General features: G+C 38.3%; 1 protein-coding gene across 5 annotated transcripts in view; it reads right to left on the reverse strand.

The window, feature by feature from the left end:
* The window catches only part of HIPK3 (homeodomain interacting protein kinase 3), an 81,822-nt gene that overhangs the window by 15,671 nt on the left and 43,311 nt on the right, over positions 1 to 22,840 (reverse strand). For all 5 annotated transcript variants that reach the window (XM_025266251.3, XM_006043093.4, XM_025266253.3 and 2 more), the window contains 4 exons: positions 10,299 to 10,422; positions 1,868 to 1,987; positions 1,170 to 1,256; positions 502 to 686 (listed from right to left, as the gene is read on the reverse strand). In XM_025266251.3, the coding sequence (XP_025122036.3) occupies positions 502 to 686; positions 1,170 to 1,256; positions 1,868 to 1,987; positions 10,299 to 10,422 (516 nt within the window). The remainder of the gene's footprint in view (positions 1 to 501; positions 687 to 1,169; positions 1,257 to 1,867; positions 1,988 to 10,298; positions 10,423 to 22,840) is intronic.

The following is a 22,840-nucleotide window of genomic DNA, read 5'->3' on the forward strand; positions in this document are numbered from 1 at the left end:
TAATTTGTGACCCCCATTTCAATTTGGGCATATATTCTTCTCCACCAACCCATTAAAAAACCTCCTTCCACAAAGAAGAGAGGAAACGGGGGCGGGGGAATGGAGGAGAAAAGCAAATGGTGTGAAGGGAAACTGAAAAAGGGAGTTTTTCAATTTGGAGTTTGCAGGACTCAAAATTGAAGGAGGAAAAACTTAACACTTTCTTTAATTATAAATATGTCCAGTCATTAAGGTAAGAATATTATGTAAAAGTGATATCACTCAGTCATTTTCAGTATGCTATTTTGGAAAAAGAACACTGGACTGTGATTTAGATTTGCATTCTAGTTCTACTCTGCAGTTTACTGTCTATGGGAACTTGCTCCAGTTAGCTTAACCTCTTTTGACTCAGTTTACTTATATTTAATGAAGAAACTGAATCATTTTTCTAACAAACCGGTTTACTATAGACAGCATTATCATTTCTTCAGAATCATTTTAAAAGATTTTAAAGTAACATACTGGTTGCTATGAGGGAAATCAAGAAGATGCTTCATATTAACAAAAGCATGGTTCAAAGTCTCAGCTGGAGTAATTCTTAAATCTGCATCAATCAGCAACATTTTTTTCAACAGACCAACAAACTCTCTTCTATCAGCTTTCTCAGCCAAAAGATCACTTCCTTCCAAATCCATCACTGTGTTCACCTGCAATATCAACATTTCAAGACATCAAATAAAAATAAGCCATACTCCATAGTGTATGTTAAAGTCTAACAATTCAAAAAAACCCTCAAACAGGAAAGAACAAAGAACTACAATTATTTTCAAATAAGAAAGAACACATCTCAAAAATATTTTGAGGTATCAAAAAGCATTCAAAACAGTGGGGAAAAACTGCTTTAACTAAACAAACATTGAATTCTAGAGAGATGTAAGTAGAAGAAATACATTTGCTAGAGTTTTCCTTTTTAAAGAAAATACTGAAGAACAGGATAATACAAATCAAATATTTGATAAAGATGAATGAAATTTAGTTTCTGAAACCTTAGAATCAATTTCATTTGAAGAGCTTAAAAACAGCAAGCACTCTGTCATGTAGAAAATGATTAACGTGTTTTGGCATTCTTGGCATTCAAGTTCACCAATTTATATGCATGAAACATTGACAAATATGTCTGTGGTACTCACATGCACTATATCATCCAGGCTGTTGAATATGTACTTTCTGGCTTCTTTAGACTTCATTCCTGTCTCTGCCTCATGTTCTTCCAGTGTCTTATTGAATATATCAGAGAAGGAAAACATCTTATCACTACCACCTGTAAATTCTTTATTTCTTCAATTCTGGCACATTTAGTCTAATATACTGAAGATTCTAAGGCAAGTAGTAGTTTCAAAAGAATAACTATCAAAATATAATTTTTAAAAGTATACAGAAAATGAGACATTCAGGTTCAGGTCAAAAATATATAGATAAAATCACACATATAGATAAATTCCCTAACAAAATTACTAAAGTTAATCATTAAGGATTTACTGATCCTGGGAATAAATTACATACTTGGGTTACACCATAAGTGGTTAAGTTCAACCCTGTCCCATAAAGCTTGATAAATGTAGAGCTGGGTAGGGAAGAACTCAAAATGATACACATAAAATTTTTTTAACTATTTAAAACACATTACTAATTGTGTTGCCAGGTTAGAGAATGAGCTAAAGCTATTCAGAAAAGACTCACCTTATTAAAAGTGGGATTGGGGGATGGTAAAAAAGAAAACTCAAAAGAAACAAATATAATAAAGTAAAAATAGGCACAGAGAGTATTATCCATGAACATAAGGCATCTTAGAAAACTGTTTTTCTAAATATTTTTTTCAGTGAGTTACCTTTAATCTCCAACCAGAATGGGAGAGATCTGTTTCTCTGCAAAAAAATCTTGTGGATTTTGTACCCACATTTAACAACTGTTCTCCTGGTAAACCTTGAGTCTGAGAAATGTATCGAATCTGAAAGATAATTTACAAAAGAGAAAAATTATTCTTTTATTGCATTAAGACATTAATTGCATAGCTATATCAGACACTAAGCTAGATGTTAGGTCAAGAATTAAATGATGTAGTGTGTGTGCCCTAAGAAATCAGTCTGCATGTGTGCTAAGTCACTTCAGTCGTGTGACCCTATGGACTGTAGCCTGCCAGGCTCCCCTGTCCATGGGATTCTCCAGGCAAGAATACTGGAGTAGATTGCCTTGCCCTCCTCCAGGGGATCTTCCCAACCCAGGAATTGAACTCCTGTCTCTTACTCTAGTGGAGAAGATACAAGTAAGCAATCATAAGGCAGTGTAATATATGTAATATAGGTATAATAAAGGCATGCATCATGAGAAGGCAAAGAAGAGACACATAAAATAACGGGAGTCATATAAAGTTCTGCTCAAATCGGGCAGTAAAGAATAGTTTGTTAGTCCTGAAGGAGTGGAGAAATATGATCTATTATGATATAAGGCTTCCCTGGTGGCTCAGACAGCAAAGAATCCACCTGCTAATGCAGGAGATGCGGGTTCAATTCCTGGGTCCGGATGATACCCTGGAGAAGGAAATGGCAACCTACTCCAGTATTCTTGCCTGGGAAATCTCATAGACAGAGGAGACTGGCAGCTATAGTCCATGGGATCGCAAACAGTCAGACACAACTGAGCAAGTAACATTTTCAAGGTTATAATATGGAAAATAAAAAGAATATATCCACACACTGAGAGACTGAGGTTCACTAAGGGCGAAATGGCAAGAGACGAAATTGATGTTGTAGGCAAAGGGTTTTATCGATAGGTTAAGAAGCTTGATTTTAATCTCAGAGGTAATACTGGGAAACCACTGGAGAAACTGAAGAAATCTACACAGGAAATTGACAAGCTACTTGACTCAGTGACAAGTTAACCTGACTGGGTATATCAGGACTATGGGAACACTGGAGGGCGTGCATGCATCTATGTCATGACATATGTGTGCTTGGGTCAGTAGGGGAAGAGACACAAGCACAGATGAGCTCCCTCAGGAGGACACTGAAAAGCTCCAGCCCCAGGGCCTCTGAGGTTAATATCATTCTGTTTGAACACTCTTCCCCACGCACCTGTATGGGCTGTGTTTTGCTTCCTTCAGCTCTCAGCTCAAATGTCACCTTATTCATGAGGCCTTCTATGACCCACCAATAAATAAGGACAAGCTCTCCCCTCTTCAGTACCCCTACCTCCCCTTCTCTGTTGTCTTTTTCTCCACAGTGCTTTTTACCATCTGACATTCTGCACATTTACCTTGTATTTCCTTATCCATTATGCAGTAGAAGTAGGAAGGACTTTGTTCTGTTTCCTTACATATACACCCATGACAGTGTGACATCCCTAAAATAACTGTTTCCCTCAAATATCTGTTCCCCAACTCAACAACTGGGCAGCACAGGAAATAAACAGAGGCTTAACCCCTTGAAATTGTATTTGAAAACACAGGGTTCTTCTTTAAACCTGGAAGACAACTACTCTATCCTCTTCTGCATCTTCTATTTCTTCTTCTCTATGAGATTTTTGCCCTCAACCTACAAAAATGTTTAATATCTTCCAGCCTAAAAACAAAAAACTCTCTTAACTATTTGAAACATTTAATTGAGTAAGTCTTAATAATCTATAGTTTCCTTTTCATTCTAAGCTCAACACACAATTAGAATTCTATTACTCTCACAAAACGATAAAGGTAAGTGATGTCCTGTCATTAACTGAAACATTTAATAGTTGAATATTAAACCTTATCTTACTTAAACACTATTAGCTATTATCTTTTCACTTAAAAAACTGTTCCTTTCATTTCCACATCATTCTTTTCTAGTTGGAGGCACTCTTGGCACTCTTTAATTGCCTTCCCCCATAGCTTTATCTCTAATTCTATGTCTAAATATTTATCTCTAGCTCTGGAGATTTAACTGCTTAAGTGAAACTTTCTATCTGGAGTGCCTTCCGGTACCTCAAAGTGAATACATTCTAAACTGATTTTTCTTAAATCTGTTAAAACCTCAGGTACTTCCCCTTTGGTGATCACTATCACAATGCCTGAATCAGAAACCTGAAATTGACAGAAACCTGGAATTGAGGCCTGACAAGTACCTCTCTCACATCACCCTCTTTCCAACAACCAAAACTCTTAACAATTTTATCTCATTTGTATTTTTCATAACTATCCCTCCTCTCCATTCCTCTTTCAGGTCTTCTTCAATTCTAGTTATACAGTCTCACAGTCTACAGCCTCCTAATTAGTCTACATGCCTCCCTAATGGGCTTCTCTGGTGGCTCAGCGGTAGAGAATCTGCCTGCCAATGCAGGAGACATGCGTTCGATCCCTGAGTCAGGAAGATCCCCTGGAGAAGGAAATGGCAACCCACTCCAGTATTCTTGCCTGGAGAATCCTATGGACAGACGAGCCTGGTGGGCTACAGTCCATGCAATCCCCAACCCCATCCACTCATCCCCGATTCATTATTCACATTGCCAAGAACAAGAAATTGCTAACAACCATTTTGGTAAAATGTAAATCTGATTGTTACTCTCTGTATAAAATTACTTTACTGCCTACAGGCTGGATTCCAAATCTCTAATTGTGGCATACAAGTCCCCCTGCCCCCACCCCACTTTATCTCTTCCCAGCTCTTCACACATTCCGTTATTCCTACCCTCTCCAGCACCTGCTGAACCTTGCATGAACCAGTTTGTCTTGCCGAGATTGCTCTCTAACTCCTACTTATCACGTCCCTGTCCCTCTCCCTCCTTGCCACTTCACCAAGCCAATGTGCTAATCTTTTACTGTTCCTTCTTCAAGACTCAATTCAAGAAACTCTCCTTTGTAAAGCTCTCCCTAACCAAAACAGAGGCCATCGTCATCTTCTGTGCTACCACCACACCTAGAATACAGCAATTTTAATGCATTCATAACACAAAACAATTATTTTTACACATCAGTTTTCCCTGCTAGACTATGTGCCTCCTGACAGTCTATGTTCATGTATATTTGTATCTCCAATTTCACAAGAAATGATAATTAAAATCTTTACAAGTTAGTTTCCTTTCATTAAAGCACAGTGCCTTTCCCTTACTCGGCATCCCAAGTGCCTGAGTTCCTTGTTTTACGGAACGAGAAAATGAAAAGTGCCCAGATGCTGCATCAGAGTCTCTCAAAGTAGGGAAGGTGCTCAACATATCAATTTCAACAAACATATACAGGGCATTTATTATGACAAAGACATGCAGATTAATAGAATATGGTGTCAGTCTTCAACAGCATTAATTCAGTAAAAGAGATAAATAGTTAAGCCCATAACATGCAATTAAACTAGGACGTGCCATTATAAAGAAGAAAACAAAGTGCTAAAAGAACCCAATAGAGCAGTTAATATACCTTAGAAGTAGAGATAGCACTGAAAAAACAGCAAACAAACCTGCAAGTTATTTTTCGTCCTAATGCCTGACAGTCATTTGAAGAGAGAGAACTTGTTCCACCTATCTGCCCCTCCCATCCCCAGTGGATGAAGGGCAGGGACTAGACTTAAAAGCAATTTGCCTTGTAAACTCAACTAGAATTAAGCTAAGCAAATTAGATTTACAATGTCAGAAACATAAACTAAGAAACTCCAGACACCGTTGGCGGATGAGCTGAAGGGCATAAAGCAGAGCTAGAGTTTGATGACTATGCTAACATAACCAGAGTAAGCAGAAAATCTAAGCAGCAAGTCAGAATCAGACAGATAAAAGCACTTACAGAGCGGCTAAATTATACTCATGATCTAGCACCAGAGTGAGATTCTACCCATGCCTACTAATTCTTCTAAGTGTTGCTGTGACTCCAAAACCACCTTCAACTCCAGACTTCAAAAAATCCAGTCACAGTAAAGCTCATTCTTGGATTTATGTGATAGTCCACACATAAATGGGGCTGCCTTCACAGATTAGCTGGTAAAGAATCTGCCTGCAATGCAGGAGACTAGGGTTCAATCCCTGGGTTGAGAAGATCCCCTGGAGAAGGAAATATCAATCCAATACAGTATTCTTGCCTGGAGAATTCCATGGACAGAGGAGCCTGGCAGCTACAGTCCATGGGGTCACAAGAGTCGGACACGACTTGGTGACTAAGCCACCACCAGCACACATAAATAAATGAACTCTGTATGAGGCTACTCGAGAAAGGCTCTTTGAGGCCTGAATCGCGTGATGAAACAGAATTCCTTGACGATTCTCACCCCACCCTGGAATTGAAATAGGGAGCTTTATTTTTCTTACGTAAGATATAATTTGATATTACCAAGTGTAATAAAATTTGAATATAAATTCAGGCTTTTAGCCATTGTGGGTATGGTTCTATCTAAACTCTAACAAACATTCTGCAAGACCAATCAACATTTATCAAGTAAATATTGCCATTCATCCATTAAAATATTATTTAATTTCCTGAACGATATTGACATTTTCCCAGTAAATGTAAGTCAAATTCAGTACATATAGCACTAGTGAGACAGTATGCTTACAATAAAGACAGGAAGGGATCCAAAGCACAGTACCAATTCATGAGGCGCTGTCTCTAAACAAACACAGTACATACAACTGTGTACGAACAGAAATAAATGCATATGAGAAAAATATAATGTAAAAAATGGTCAGTGGCAAGCTGTAGAATCCAAAATTCAAAGAAGTAATTGCCTTTGGAAGACTTCAAGAGATAACACAGACGATCAAAGGAACAGAACAGAAAGCTCATAATAAAGAATTAAAATAATCTGAATAGTTTTTCCTAGTGACTCAAATTTGGCCTTGAAGTATGTAACTATAGGTATACTGTTAACTCTCTTTCACCTCTGGAAAAAAACTTTGGGTTAGAATGTTAAATAAAGATTACACAAAAGACATATCAACAAGGGTTAAGAAAGATATTACAACACATTTCATAGAAGTCTTTATTTTTGTAAATGTTTCACATGCACTTAAAATAAATGTAACCTACACTTTTGCATGTTGTATTGGGCATAGTGCTCTATGCCTGTATTAGCAGGTCAGCTTAGTTAATCATGTGTTCAAATCATTCATATTCTTACCGATTTTTTCTATCTATGTTCTCTATCAATTACAGAAAGAAATGCACTGTAAATCTCTACTTATGACTATGGGTTTGTCTCCATTTTTTTGGTTCTATCAACTTTGACTTATACTATTTTGAAGCTGTTGCAAGGGATATAAAATATAGAATTTCTGTGTTTGTGATGAATTGAATTTCCAAATTAATTGGCTGGGCTTCTGCTCTTTATAATCAATACTGATAATATTTGTAATATAAGAACACTCCTGCTGTTAAAAGCAATGTTATGATTAAAAGCAAAACAGAAGAAGAATATCTAGTACAACATACAATTTGAGAGAGAAATATTTGTACAAAATGTTATCACAGGGAAAAATCATAAACTAGCAGAGGCTGCTGGCTCCTTCCCTAGAACTCAAACCTGGAGAGAGAATACCAGTGGAGGTTGATGAATTTGAGAAACTAATATAAAGACAGTGAAAACCCTCTTTGAGCGAGAGCAGATTGGCAGTGGCAGGGTGGAGGTGGAGTCCCGAAGAGGGCTAGTGCCAGGGAGTCAGGGCAGACTGGAGCAGGGTTCAGCTGGACTCTTATTGCCCTGAAAGTATCATTATCCATGAAGTAGTGTAGAGGCAGTTGACTGCTAACAGCATAGCTTCTGGATTCAGACTACCTGTTATTAAACCTGCAAGTTATTAAACTTCCCCACACCTTGGTTTCCTCATCTATAAAACTTCCTAGGGTTGTTGTAAATATTATATGAGTTAAAGTGTTGACAGTTTCTGACACATAAAAGAATTCAATAAGTATTAATTAGTAATGTTACCACTACCGCCCACTGCACTGCCACTGAAAGGCAAAAAATAAGTAAAAAAAAAAAAAAAAAAAATAGCAACAAATGCCTCAATTGGGTATCCAAGTACATCACAGTAGCTGATGCCTAGAACAGGAAACAGGTAACAGAGAGAGGCATGCCCTTTCACATCCTGATTGCTGCTGCTGCTAAGTCGCTTCAGTCATGTCCGACTCTGTGCGACCCCATAGACGGCAGCCCACCAGGCTCCTTTGTCCCTGGGATTCTCCAGGCAAGAATACTGGAGTGGGTTGCCATTTCCTTCTCCAATGCATGAAAGTGAAAAGTGTCCGACTCTTAGCGACCCCATGGACTGCATGGATGGAGTGGGTTGCCATTGCCTTCTCTCACATCCTGATTAGATGATCATAATCCAGGGAGTTGAGGAAATTTTATGAAATTCAACCACATAAATAAAGTAAAAAAATAACCAAAAAAACAACAACAACAAAAATGCCACTCACGTGAACATTTTAATGCAAAAATGCATTTCAGAGTCCAAAACCAATTTAGGATAAAAAATAAAACTTCAAATTAGGAAGACAAGGGATAGCCCTGAAAACAGGCATTTATCAAAACCAAGTAAGCATCATATTTGAAAATGAGTATGAAGTCTAAGACTGCAACAACAACAAAATCATCATTCCTGTTGGTTTGCATACATTTATATTGGAAAATAACTTTTAAAATACTGGGTTGATAACTGTGTAACTATTGATGCTGCATGCTAATAACTTTTTTCAATTATTATGACCTTTTGGAATTAAAATAATACACATTCTGAAAATATTGTTAATCTGGATCAGATAACAATTTTTTTTCTCACTTTTGGCTTTTTTAAATTTATTATAGATTTTAGAAAAACTGAATTTATAGGGTCCTTTTCAGTATCAACATGAGTTGTCCAAGACTAACTATAAGGTCCAAATTCAGAGTAAAATAGCAAATCGATCTTTTTACTTCCACTAGCTGGTGTCCTGTTCCAGAGTACTACGCATGCCATAAATTGTGGTCCACAAAGTCAAAGGTTTATTTCCAGCATTTGACAGGTTCCTCAGTACGTCAGCAGCTAAGGTGTTTCGGGACTTTTCAATCAGATCATTAATTCTTTCAAAACTAGTTAGCTTGGCATCTGAATCAAAGTTAATGACTGGGTTAAAAGATGAAAGAAGGTAAAAATCTATGGAAATTTTTACAGAAATGGTCTTTTAAGAGGTATGTTGAACAGGGAGAGGGAAAGTTAAAGTATTAAAAAAAAAAAAAAAAAAAACCTGGCCTAAAAGAAGTTTCATGGGTAGAAAGTCTTTGGAAGAGGATGAGATTAAAGTTAACAATAACATCTAATAATTAATATTAAATAATTTTTAGAGTCTCAGCAACATTTAAGTCACTAAATTAACTACTTCTCATATCCCCTTTTATGTAGAAAGCTAAACCCTAGAAATCAGCTATCTTGCTGGTTATGTCAGGCATGCTTTTAAAATGTTCTACTTCCTATTTTTTCATATCTAAAAGTTAACTAGTATATCATTTAAATAAAAATATAAGCCAAACAAAATTTATGTAACCCTTGTTAATTCTGACTAACATTTTTCACTAAAATAGGAGTTGAGTATGTATCTCTTTCTAATAAGGGAGGGTTTTCACTGTCTTTATATTAGTTTCTCAAATTCATCAAAAAGTGAAGAAAAGTACTTCAAACAATAATCTTGGTAATAAAAACCAAGAGAATAGCAAACAATATTGTCTAGTAGCTTAAAAAGACTAATGAACATACCTGAAAACCACCATGAAAAGTGTGTAATGAGGTGCCTCACTGGATTCTATGGAGAATCACTTCAAATAATCTTAAGCAAGACTTTTAGCACCAACAAAAACAGTGAAAAATACTAAAGAGGGTCAGGTGACTGAGTTATTTAAGACCAACAAAAGGTGCTGGCTCAAGACCAGTAGTTACGATGTCTTTTATTTCTTGGGACAGGCTGACATTTCATCCATCACCAAAATCTGTCACCCAGGCAAAGCATTATTATTTAAATGGACATAGTCCAGCCCTGTGTATATATACCTACAATATAAAAATTGGAACTAAAAAAATTCTCCCAAGAGGTTTACAAAACTGGTTTTCAGGCATGTGGATTACAACTTTATGAAATTACAACTTTGTTCATGAAAACACTTTAAAAATCAAATGCTGTTTTGAGATCTTGAATTTCAATTCCGTAAGATCCCTGGTTTTGCCATTTTATTCCAACAAGAGCTTCACATGTGCTGTATGCCTGGGGAAATGCATTCCTATAAGTCTATTGCTTTCCTTTACATTCTACCAACTCCACTGGATTATCATGACAGTTCTGTTACCTGGTCGTACTCCAAGGCTCCTGGGTAGAGAGGCCATCCAAGGAATAATTCTGCAATCACACATCCCAGTGACCACATGTCTATGGCTTCACAAAATGGCAACCCCAATATAATCTCCGGAGCTCTGAAATTCAAAAAATTTAAAAAACGATTGTAAAATTATCGAATTCATCTGGTATTCAAAGAAAAGCTCATAAAATGAGAGAGAAATCACCTATTCACAGTAATTCATCATTTTTCAGAACTCTTTCAAACCTAACCATAACCCTGAATTAAACTTAAAGGGATGCTATGAGTACAATGGGGAGCTTCCTTGGTAGCTCAGCAGTAAAGAATTCACCCACAGGAGATCCAGGTTTGATCCCTGAGTTGGGAAGATCCCCTGGAAAAGGAAATGGCAACCCACTCCAGTATTCTTGCCTAGAAAATCCCACAGACAGAGGAGCCTGGCGGGCTACAGTCCATGGGGTCACAAAGAGTTGGACACAACTTAGCAACTAATCAACAACAACATGAGAAGAACACTGCTATGATAAAATATCTAAGTTTTATTAACATGACAGTAAAAAAAGAAGAAAAAAAGGAAAAGCATAGATCTTGTTTTTTGAGATGACAGCAGAAGTAACACACTAGAAAGAGAACTGACAGATTATTAAATGCACACACCATGACATCAGCAGAACTGAAAACCAGACACTGAAAGATAAGACTCAAACCAAACCAGACCAAACCCCAAAGACTAACCAGGGATCTAGACCGAGGTATTACTTCAGAAGATAATAATAAAACTGGGTTATTTGTTCTCCAAAACAGACAAGACCAAGTTCACTATAATCTGCCTTAAAGGGCAGAAAAATACAGAGCACGTCAAAACAGTTAAAAAGCATTTCGGCACTTAAAGAGCTTTGATTACCTGGAAAATGTATTCCATGAAAGATACAATTCTCAGATAAATTATGTTGCTACTTCCATGACTTTCCCATAAGAAAATTAACATTCTAAGAGAAGTTGCACATATAGTTCTCTAATTCCAAAGTCATACAATCATGGTTATCCTGAACAATTTCAATGGTACAGAGAAGTTATAAAAACAGTACAATAAATACTTTTTCCTAGTCCACTTGAGAGTAATTTGCCAAATAATGGCATGTTTTGTATTTCCTACATACAAGATTACTCTAATAATCACAATATAATCATCAAAGTCAGGAAATAAATACTGATACATTTTCACCAGCTAAGCCTTAGACTGCAAGTTGGGCCAACTGCACAGATAATGTCCTTCATGGCAAAAGAACCCAATTCTGAATCATGTACTGCATTTAGCTGTCATATCTATTTAAGGCTTTTCCAACATGGAAGAGTCCCTCAAGTCTTTCCTTGATTCTATGACCCTGGCATAAGATATTACAGGCCAGTTATTTGTAGAATATCCCTTAGTATGGGTCTGTCTGACATCCTCTCATCGTTAGATCCAGGTTATAAATCTTTGGGAGAAATGTTTGAAAAGTGACGGTTTTCCTCACTATATGCTATCAGGTAGTACAAAACTTTGCAGCACTACTGATAATGTTCATTCACTTTGATTACTTGATAACATGGTATCTGATAGATTTCTTCACTATCAAGTTTCTTCTTTCCCCTTTGTAATGAAGTTTTTTGTGGGGCTTCACTTTGAGGCTGGAATCCAATTTCAATTTATCCATTTATTTATCTATGTAAGTATAATGGATTCCTATTTTATTCAATGGGTTATAATTCATTACTATAATTACTTATTCTGATGCTCTAAGTTTCCCAGACTTGACCAGTCGGAACTCCTTCAATGAACAACACAGGTCCTCATTACTAATGTGGAGGCACTGTTCCCAGGATCTCTCAGTATACTTATTTAATACAGTTTAAAAAATTCCTTCTGCCAGTTTTTTTTTTTTTTTTTTAAACTTAAGAGTACTGATTGTTTTATCTCCTAATGCAGTGGTTCTAGATCTTGGCTGCACATTACAATTTTTGTGCTGGCCACACCCATACCAATTAAATCAGAAACTCTGAGGATGGGACAAAGGCATCAGTGGTTTTTAAACCTCTCCAGCTGATTCCAATATATGACACACGTCGAGAACCAAAGCCCTAGACTCGATAGTTAAACCCAATGGAAAGACGATTCCATCTCCTCCCTACAGTTCTTCTGTTCGAAATAAGTTCAAAAGATAATAAATTGTTTGCTACCATAGATTTAGAATCTATTGACTCTACTCCTGAATATCTCTGCTGTAATTAATATTTAAGATTCAATAGATTCTTAATCCACAGTACTTGTTAAAAAACAAGTAAGTGTCATGGGGAGATGCTAAGAGGAATAAAAGAACCTTGCTGCTGCTGCTGCTAAGTCGCTTCAGTCGTGTCTGACTCTGTGCGACCCCAGAGGCGGCAGCTGACCAAGCTCCCCCGTCCCTGGGACTCTCCAGGCAAGAACACTGGAGTGGGTTGCCATTTCCTTCTCCAATGCATGAAAGTGAAAAGTGAAAGTGAAGTCGCTCAGTCGTGTCTGACTCTTAGCGACCAGATGAACTGCAGCCTTCCAGGCTCCCCTGTCCATGGGATTTTCCAGGCAAGAGTACTGGAGTGGGGTGCCATTGCCTTCTCCGAAAGAACCTTAAAACATAGTTATAAAAAGCCTGCACTCTTTTGACTACTTAACTCTCTAACTGTGTAGATGTATACATGCAAATTATATTCAGATATAATCAAATGCTAAAATACTACAGAAAGAAAGGCTTACCCTAAATTATATTTATTATCATATTCACAAGATTTTATCCTTTTTTTGTTCACTAGTTTATACACAGAACATAGCAGAAAATATGCACTCAATAAACATTTCTTAAGTAAGTCATGCCAACACAGGTTGATTCACACAAAGGAAAGAAAGCATCAGTGTGAAATGTGGGTCTGAACTAGGCATCAGAAGAATAAAAGTCTAGGCAGAAAGAGAGAGAAATGAGCACAAGAGTTTATAAAGTATATACTAATCTATACTTCAAAAGGTTCAAAGCAAAAGGCAGCTAGTTTCAAAAAGTATGGAGTAAATGAGATCAACTAGTAATAGTTAATCATGTATTAATTTGAATCCTAAAGACTTGCCAGTAAGACTAATAGAACTATAGCTGTGTGTAAGGGCTTCATGGTTATTTTGAAATAATTAATACAAAAAATTCACAAGACTTGAAATGGACTACTGTAGAAAATTTCAACATTGTATTTGGTAATGCAAGAAAACTAACAAAATGATAGTATTTAGGACATACAACTTAAAGAGACAAAAACTGCTTGAAATCTGGTCAACAATTAAGAGTTCTGTCTTGTGGACAAAGAGTGATGAATTCTTTCTGCCATTTGCTACCATTTAGTGAGAGAGCTGGAGAAGGCAATGGCACCCCACTCCAGTACTCTTGCCTGGAAAATCCCATGGGCAGAGGACCCTGGTTGCAGTCCATGGGGTTGCTAAGAGTCAGACACGACTGAGCGATTTCACTTTCACTTTTCACCTTCATGCATTGGAGAAGGAAATGGCAACGCACTCCAGTATTCTTGCCTGGAGAATCCCAGGGATGGGGGAGCCTGGTGGGCTGCCGTCTCTGGGGTCGCAAAGAGTTGGACATGACTGAAGCGACTTGGCAGCAGCAGCAGCAGCAGAGAGTGAGCCACTTTGACCATGATAAGAATACAGACTTATCTTTTTAAAAATCTTGATTACAAATTGTATAAAACCATTTCAAACACAAAATCTAAGATTCAAAAGTTATATTTAGGGAAGCAAACTCAAATATCTCATTTTTAAAAAAGAATTTTAATTGCAAATTTTATACAAATTCATTATGTATCATTGCATCAGTTTAAAATCCTGAGAAGCAGATGAGATGTGCAAAAAATTGCTTGGGGAGAAAATGTCTCTGAAGGATACAGAGGGAGATGAAGCAGGAGTAGGTGAAGAGAGCCTCAGACCTCAAGCAGTTCAGACAGCTGTGAAAGAGGGGCAAAGGAAGAATTAGAACTTCTATCCAACTGCAGTGCTGTTAAGAGAAGAGTCTTGGCAGGGTCAATGAGGAGTCTCTAAGCAAAAATTCTCTGCTGGAGTAGGTCCCCATCAAACTAGAACAGCGTGGCTCTAGGGCCCCCAGTGTTTGGTCACTGGCTGGGAGCAGCCCAGAGGAACGGGCCTCTGCACAGCACTGCTGCATTATCTAACAGGCACAACAGGGGGAGGCTGGCAGCTAACTGCTCTTCACAGCAGGTTCTCTTGAAGTGGATCCGAACGCTGCCACAGCCATCTTCCCCAAAGCTTTTGTATTTTATTTTGTAAAACATGAATACCATAAAGAAAATGCAATATAGTTCTTCACCAAGTCTGAGTCAAACATACTCAAATTCTCTCCAGTTTACCACAGCATACCACAGAATGTTATATTTTCTGTATGTATCATCACATGTGAAAAAGTCAGGAAGCAACACCTTCAAGCATTTACAATCTAGATGAAACTGCCAGAGATATCAGAGCTCAGCCAGCCAGTCTTACAATACAATAAACTTTAAAAATCAAATTATGCACAAAACAATAATATACCCATCTGTAACTTAATGAATAAAGCTTAGTTTTCTGAATATATCTTAACTGGCTCTCAAATTATTTCTCTGGGCTAAATATACTTTTAAATATAAATGACCATAGCAGAAAGTCTGATTTATGGACGACTCTCAAAATAAACCTTGTGTTCTACACCTAAAGGAAATTCTTCCACTTCTTTCCTTATCCGCCTTAACTCCCTTCTGAGCATCTGTAATGTGAGTGGTGAGCCAAGGGCACAGCAGGAAACAGACACCATGTGTATTCTGTGGACAGCAAGGCGCGCATTACACACGTCCACTGGATGCAGAGTGTAACTAGACCGCTTTACCACTCTACAAACAGTAACACAATTAGAAAGCAAGTGTCAAATCCACAAACTCAAAAATTTAGGTTATATGGTAAGAAAGGCTATGCATAAAATGCCATGTTTCCTTTTTTGCTATATGACTAATAAAACTTATCAATATTCATTAAAACCAAGTCCTTTTTACTTTTCTAAAGCCTTGAAATACTGATATGAAATCTAGGTAAAGTGGGTAAGCTAAAAAAAAATTTTTTTTTTAAGTGGGTAAACTAAACTCTGAATGATCTGTGGGTCTTTTGCTAGAGAACTCAGAAAGAATGTTAGCAGTAGATAGTTCAAATAAGAACATGGTGAAATACTGTCACTCAGAAAAGATGACTATTAATTGAACATTTTACTTTATTTCATTTTTATTTAAGTTGAAAATTCAATTACTGGCAGAGAAACCTAGCCCTGTTGGGAAAAAGGATGTCTCAGTTCAGGAACTCAATATGTCAAGTTTGAGGAACAGTTATATATTCTTATAAGAGAAAGATGCCCTGGGTTTTCCTGGCAAATGCCATTAGGCTATGATCATGCGATGATTTCAAGGCCATCAAGAAAGTGGTGACCATGATATGGCTCCTAACCTATTTTTTCAAATACAGAAAATACAATGGTTAGGCCAACTTGATTATTTAGCCTGCCTAATGTTTCTCACTAAACTTAATAAAACTAGCATAATGCTGATATATTTCAGTTTCCTGAGAGTTTAGTGACAGGAACAACCCAGGTCTGGTTAAGTCTAGGACACTGATCAAGTAATTTCTGAAATGACAAAACTAAGGGCCAGACTCTAATGATGCTGTCAGGGATGTCACTCAGTAAAAATGAGAGCTACAGTTATCCAGGCTTCTTTCGATGATACTCCTCTGGTGGTGGTGGTTTAGTCACTAAGTCGTGTCCGACTCTTGAGACCCCATGGACTGTAGCCTGCCAGGCTCCTCTGTCCATGGGATTTTCCAGGCAAGAATACTGGATTGGATTGCCATTTCCTTTATATACAAATGTACAGCTACATGCTTCGCTCTACTTTTGACAATAAGAAGACATCAGAGAAAAGCAACACAAACTTGGAAAAGGTAAATAAATAGTAAACTCAATACAGATAAAAATAATAAAATTAAAACAGTCTTCCTTGAAGTAGGTGATATAGAAGCTATTTCTAAAAATAAAGTTTTATTAAGACATAATTCACATACCATACCATTTATCTGTTCAAATGGTACAATTCAATGGCTTTTAGTATATTCACAGAATTATACAACCATTACCCCAATCAATTTTAGAACATTTTCATCACCATCAAAAGAAGTCCTTTATCCATTACCAGTCACTCCCCATTTCTTCCAAACTTCTCCATCCCTGCTGCTGCTAAGTCACTTCAGTCGTGTCCGACTCTGTGCGACCCCATAGACGGCAGCCCACCAGGCTCCCCCGTCCCTGGGATTCTCCAGGCAAGAACACCGGAGTGGGCTGCCATTTCCTTCTCCAGTGCATGAAAGTGAAAAGTGAAAGTGAAGTCGCTCAGTCGTGTCCGACTCTTAGCAACCCCATGGACTGCAGCCCACCAGGCTCCTCTGCCCATGGGATTTTCCAGGCAAGAGTACTGGAGTGGGGTGCCACTGACCACCACAAATCTCCTTTGTCTCTTTAGATCTGCCTTTCTGGACATATCATACATATGGAATGGTACAACCTGTGATCTCTTATGGCGAGCTTCTTTCATTTGGGGTTCAACCATGTTGCAGCATGTACCAGCACTCCTTTTTTATTGCAGAATGATGTTCCATTGTATGGGTATACCAAACTTACTTATCCATTCATGGATATTTGGGTTGTTTCCAGTTTCCGGCTATATGAAAAATGAAAAGTTAACCAGGAAAGGCCATGCCACTTCACCAGGGTATTGAGCAAGAATGTACTCCAGGGCTGAAGAAGGTCAGAGCAGAAAAGCTATACACCAAAAACAATCACTTCCTCAGAGAACTGAATGGTACAGGAAGAAAATGCCTTTGAGGAAATATATATCCAAAAGGGGAAACAGGGGGCTAGCGTTAAAGAAACTGCTGATTTTTCAGTGCAGCAGGCTTTACAACTGAGCTAATCTTGTGCTACACCTCTTTTTCAAACCTCTAGGGCACTGAAAAATAATAACAGTAACAACTTCTTGACCATCTGCTGGGAACCCAATATAAAAAGAGCATGGGGTCATGGGTAAATTTAAGGGTAAATTTCATAAGAATGTTTTGCTATAGTGTTACTATGCAGAAAGTTCTGGGAAGACAAATCTTTGAGTCTGGTAAGGATGCATGACTTCAACAATGAAAATCATCCAGAGAGAGCTAGATTTTAAACACTTTAGACACCTAGCAATCCCACCATTTACCCAAGCCTTAGTATTTTCATTTTTGAAATGGGTTTTACTGATGCAGCATACTCTGAAAATTATCTAAAGGACTAGGTAAAAGAATCTGTGTAAAATGTAAAACAGCATATACATTTACAAATTTATTCATACTCCCACTGTCCTAATTCACACCTCCTCTCTTCTCAAACCATCACCTCCTCCCCATCCCCATTCCTGACTGTTGTCCTTGCATCCAACTTTATTTGGCGGGGGTGGGGGGATATCTGAAAGAAACTTCTACATTCTCACCACCACATCTACTAGCCCACTTGCATCTGTCAGCACTTTTATCTAAGGCAGCCATGCTCACTCACTGAAGTACACCATTCCACCAATCTCCCAGTCTCTCTCATCACCAATCTCTCCCTCCCTTCTTCCCTCCCTCCCTCTCCCCAACCCCCAACATAAAGATATGACTGTTCCCATATCTCCCATTTTGAGAAAAAAGAAAAAACATTCTTGTTTACATACCCTCCTTCAGCCATCATCCGTTTCTCTGTTCCCCCTTAAACCAGGCCTTCTTAAAAGCATTATTAAGAAAAGCTGCCTCCAACTCTGCCCCTGTCTTGAACTCAACTCTAATCAGGCTTTCATTACCCCATCATTCCACCAAAATAGCTCTTGTCAAAGTCACCATCATCCACTGCATTGCCACATCCTTGATTTATTTGGCTTGCAGCATCTGACACAGTTGACTGTGCGCTCCTGCATTAAACAGTCTGCAGTTGACTGCCAAGACGCCACTCTGCTCTCTTTACCTCACCAGCACTCCCTTCTCAGATTCCTTTCCAGTTCCATCTCATTTCCACAACCTTTAAATTCTGGGCTGTCCCAAGGCTGTCTTTAGATACCTGTCTTCTCTACCTACATTCACTTCCTTTAGGTGATCTCATACAACCACACGGTTTTAAATATCACCTTTATTCTTAAACCCAAATGTGCATCTCCAAACCAGACCTCTCTCCCCCAACTTTAGACTTCCCTATCCAACTGTCTACTCAATATCTCTTACTGTCAATTATTAGATATCTCAAACTAAACATGTTCAAAACATCTTCACAATTCCCTCCAACCCACTCTTCCTCCAGCCTTCCCAATCTCAGGAAATGACAACTCTATCCTAATTTCTCAGGCACATAACTGGTGTAAGAATCAAATCTGACTCTCACTTTTCACAACTATCAGCAAATCCCACTGACTTTATCTTCAAAACAGATTCAGAATTTGATCATTTTGCCCCACCTTTACTGCTAAAACCACAATCCAAGCCACCAGCATCTCTTGCTGCAAGCTTCCTAACTGTTCTTGCTTCCGCCCTGTCCTCTACCATCTACTCTCAACTTAGCAGCCAGAGTGATCCACTTAGTACACAAGTCATGCCACATCAAGCTTCGCCTCAGACTTCCTAGCAGCTTCTTCCTGCCTCACAGTAAGGCCAAATTCTTCACAATGGTCTATACAAGGTCAGACGGGATTCTGCCCTCAGGAAATCTATTTAACATTTCCTACCATTATCCCATTTGCTTGCTCTGATCGACCTGTACAGGCCTCCTTACTGATTCTAATCATAGTTGCTGCCTCCAAACCTTTACATTTATCTAGGAGAAGGTTCCTGGCAGAGGGGAACGCAGGACGCGATCTCTGCATTCTTTGTGTTTCTGGGCTTTCCTTTACCACCTTAAACAGAAAGGTAAGCCCCTGCCAGCACGCATACTTACGCTCCTCCTTTATTTGGCTTTACTGTTCTCTATAGCACCTGCCACCAACTGATATGCTTCCTGATTACGTTTTCCCCTCCCCTACTAGAATATAAAACCATGAGGGAAACAACTTTAATTCTTTCGATGCTATATTCCCAGCACTGAGAATACTGCCTGGCATATAGTAGGTATTCACTTATCCATTTGTTCAATGAATTAATTGATCAAACAGTAGAAGCTGTTAGCATTCTGTTATAAATATCTTTATTAAATACATGAGCCAAAGAGGTATCAACCAAGAGACTTTGACATGCTAGCCACTTCACATTAGGGACAATTGAAATGTTTTGATTATAAAATAAAAGTCAACACCATTTACTGAGCTTTAATAGCGGCCAACATCACATAAATAATTTTTAAATACATTATCTCACTTAAATAATTTTTAAAAACATTATCTCACTTAAAGAAGATGTTCTAAAAATAGATTTCTGCCTTGTTCTGTTTCGAGATCAAAAATGCGGTAAACAAAATGTTCCACATAAAACAAAAGAACCCCTCAACTGAGTACAGTCAATCCACAGAATCATGAGAAATAATCAATCGTTTTTGAAGCAATTACGTTTTGGAGCCATCACCCAGAAACAGATAACTGATACAGTACCTAAAGTTACCCAGAAAGCAATGGAATTGAGACTTCAAATGCCTTATTCCAAAAACCTTTCTCTGTACTATACCATCTCAATGATAAAATTTTGTGACTGAAAGAAACACAGAAAGCCAAACAGGAAACCTAGAAACAGACACCAAAGCTACTTTTAACAATTCAACTAAAGTTATGTTCTAGCTTTATTTTCCACAAAATAAGAGGATACTAGGATTCCCTGGTGGCTCAAAAGGTAAAGGGTCTGCCTGCAATTCAGGAGACCCGGGTTCAATCCCTGGGTCAGGAATACAGCCTGGAGAAGGAAATGGCAACCCACTCTAGTACTCTTGCCTGGAAAATCCCATGGATGGAGGAGCCTGGCAGGCTAAGTCCATGGGGTCACAAAAAGTAAGACACAACTGAATGACTTTACTTTCTTTCTAAGAATATACTAACTGACCTATGTTTTCTAATAGTTCTATGCCTTTTTTGATTAGTCTTTAGCTTTCTAGGACAATCTAATTTAAGAAGTATTATGCTGTCATTTTCTAAACCCAGTTTTCACTCAGTATAAATCCTTTAAACAGCATAAATCCTTTAAAATACATATAAGGACAGGAGTAACATCAAGCAAAAACAGTCAGCAAAAAGAAGACTGGGAGTTGACTGTGGCTCAAATCATGAACTCCTTATTGCCAAATTCAGACTTTAATTGAACAAAGTAGGGGAAACCACTAGACCATTCAGGTATGACCTAAATCAAATCCTTTACAATTATAACAGTGTAAGTGACAAATAGATTCAAGGGATTAGATCTAACAGAGAGTGCCTGAAGAACTATGGATGGAGGTTCATGATATTGTACAGAAGGCAGTGATCAAGACCATCCTGAAGGAAGAGAAATGAAAACAGACAAAATGGTTGTCTGAGGAGGCCTTACAGAAAGCTGTGAAAGGAAGAGAAGCAAAAGGCAAAGGAGAAAAGGAAAGATATACCCATTCAGTTCAGTCGTTGTGTCAACTCTTTGTGACCTCCTGGACTGCAGCACGCCAGGCCTCCCTGTCCGTCACCAACTCCTGGAGTTTACTCAAACTCATGTCCATTGAGTTGGTGAAGCCATCCAACCATCTCATCCTCTGCTGTCCCCTTCTCCTGCCACCTTCAATCTTTCCCAGCATCAGGGTCCTTTCCAATGAGTCAGTTCTTCGCATCAGATGAATGCAGAGTTCCCATTTGAATGCAGAGTTCCAAAGAATAGCAAAGAGAGATAAGAAAGCATTCCTTAGTGATCAATGCAAAGAAATAGAGGAAAACAACAGAATGGGAGACTAGAGATCTCTTCAAGAAAATCAGAGATACTAAGGGAACATTTCATGCTAAGATGGGCACAATAAAGGACAGAAACTGGACCTAACAGAAGCAGAAGGTATTCAGAAGAGGTGGCAAGAATACACAGAAGAACTATACAAAAAAGATCTTCATGACCAAGATAATCACAATGGTGTGATCACTCACCTAGAGCCAGACATCCTGGAATGTGAAGTCAAGTGAGCCTTAGGAAGCATTACCACGAACAAAGTTAGTGGAGGTGATGGAATTCCAGTTGAGCTATTTCAAATCTTAAAAGGTGATGCTGTGAAAGTGCTGCACTCAATATGCCAGCAATTTTGGAATACTCAGCAGTGGCCACAGGACTGGAAAAGGTCAGTCTTCATTCCAGTCCCAAAGAAAGGCAATGCCAAAGAATGCTCAAACTACCACACCATTGCACTCCTCTCACACGCTAGTAAAGTAATGCTCAAAATTCTTCAAGCCAGGCTTCAACAGTACATGAACCATGAACTTCCAGATGTTCAAGCTGGATTTAGAAAAGGCAGAGGAACCAGATATCAAATTGACAACATCTGTCGGATCATCAAAAAAGCGAAAAACATCTACTTCTGCTTTATTGACTATGCCAAAGCCTTTGACTGTGTGGATCACAACAAACTGTGGAAAATTCTTCAAGAGATGGGAATACCAAACTACCTGATCTGTCTCCTGAGAAATCTGTATACAGGTCAAGAAGCAACAGTTAGAACTGGACATCAAACAACAGAATGGTTCCAAATCGGGCAAGGAGTACTTCAAGGCTGTATATTGTCACCCTGCTTAATTAACTTATATGCAGAGTACATCACGAGAAATGCTGGGCTGGATGAAGCACAAGCTGGAATCAAGATTGCCAGGAGAAATATCAATAACCTCAGATATTCAGATGATACCACACTTATGGCAGAAAGCAAAGAACTGAACAGCCTCTTGATGTAAGTGAAAGAGGAGAGTGAAAAAGTTGGCTTAAAACTTCTCAACGTGCAGAAAACTAAGATCATGGCCTCTGGCCCCATCACTTCATGGCAAATAGATGGGGAAACAATGGAACAGTGACAAATTTTATTTTGGGGGGCTCCAAAATCACTGCAGATGGTGACTGAAGCCATGAAATTAAAAGGCACTTGCTCCTTCGAAGAAAAGTTATGACCAACCTAGACAGCATATGAAGAAGCAGAGACATTACTTTGCCAACAAAGGTCTGTCTAGTCAAAGCTTTGGTCTTTCAGGTAGTCATGTATGGATGTGAGAGTTGGATTATAAAGAAAGCTGAGCACCAAAGAATTGATGCTTTTGAACTGTGGTGTTGCAGAGTTCCTTGAGAGTCCCTTGAGCAGCAAGGAGATTCAACCAATCCATCCTAAAGGAAATCAGTCCTGAATATTCATTGGAAGGACTGATGCTGAAGCTCCAATACTTCGGCCACCTGATGTGAAGAACTGACT

This window comes from Bubalus bubalis, chromosome 16 (assembly GCF_019923935.1).
Source record: "Bubalus bubalis isolate 160015118507 breed Murrah chromosome 16, NDDB_SH_1, whole genome shotgun sequence".
NCBI lineage: Eukaryota > Metazoa > Chordata > Mammalia > Artiodactyla > Bovidae > Bubalus > Bubalus bubalis.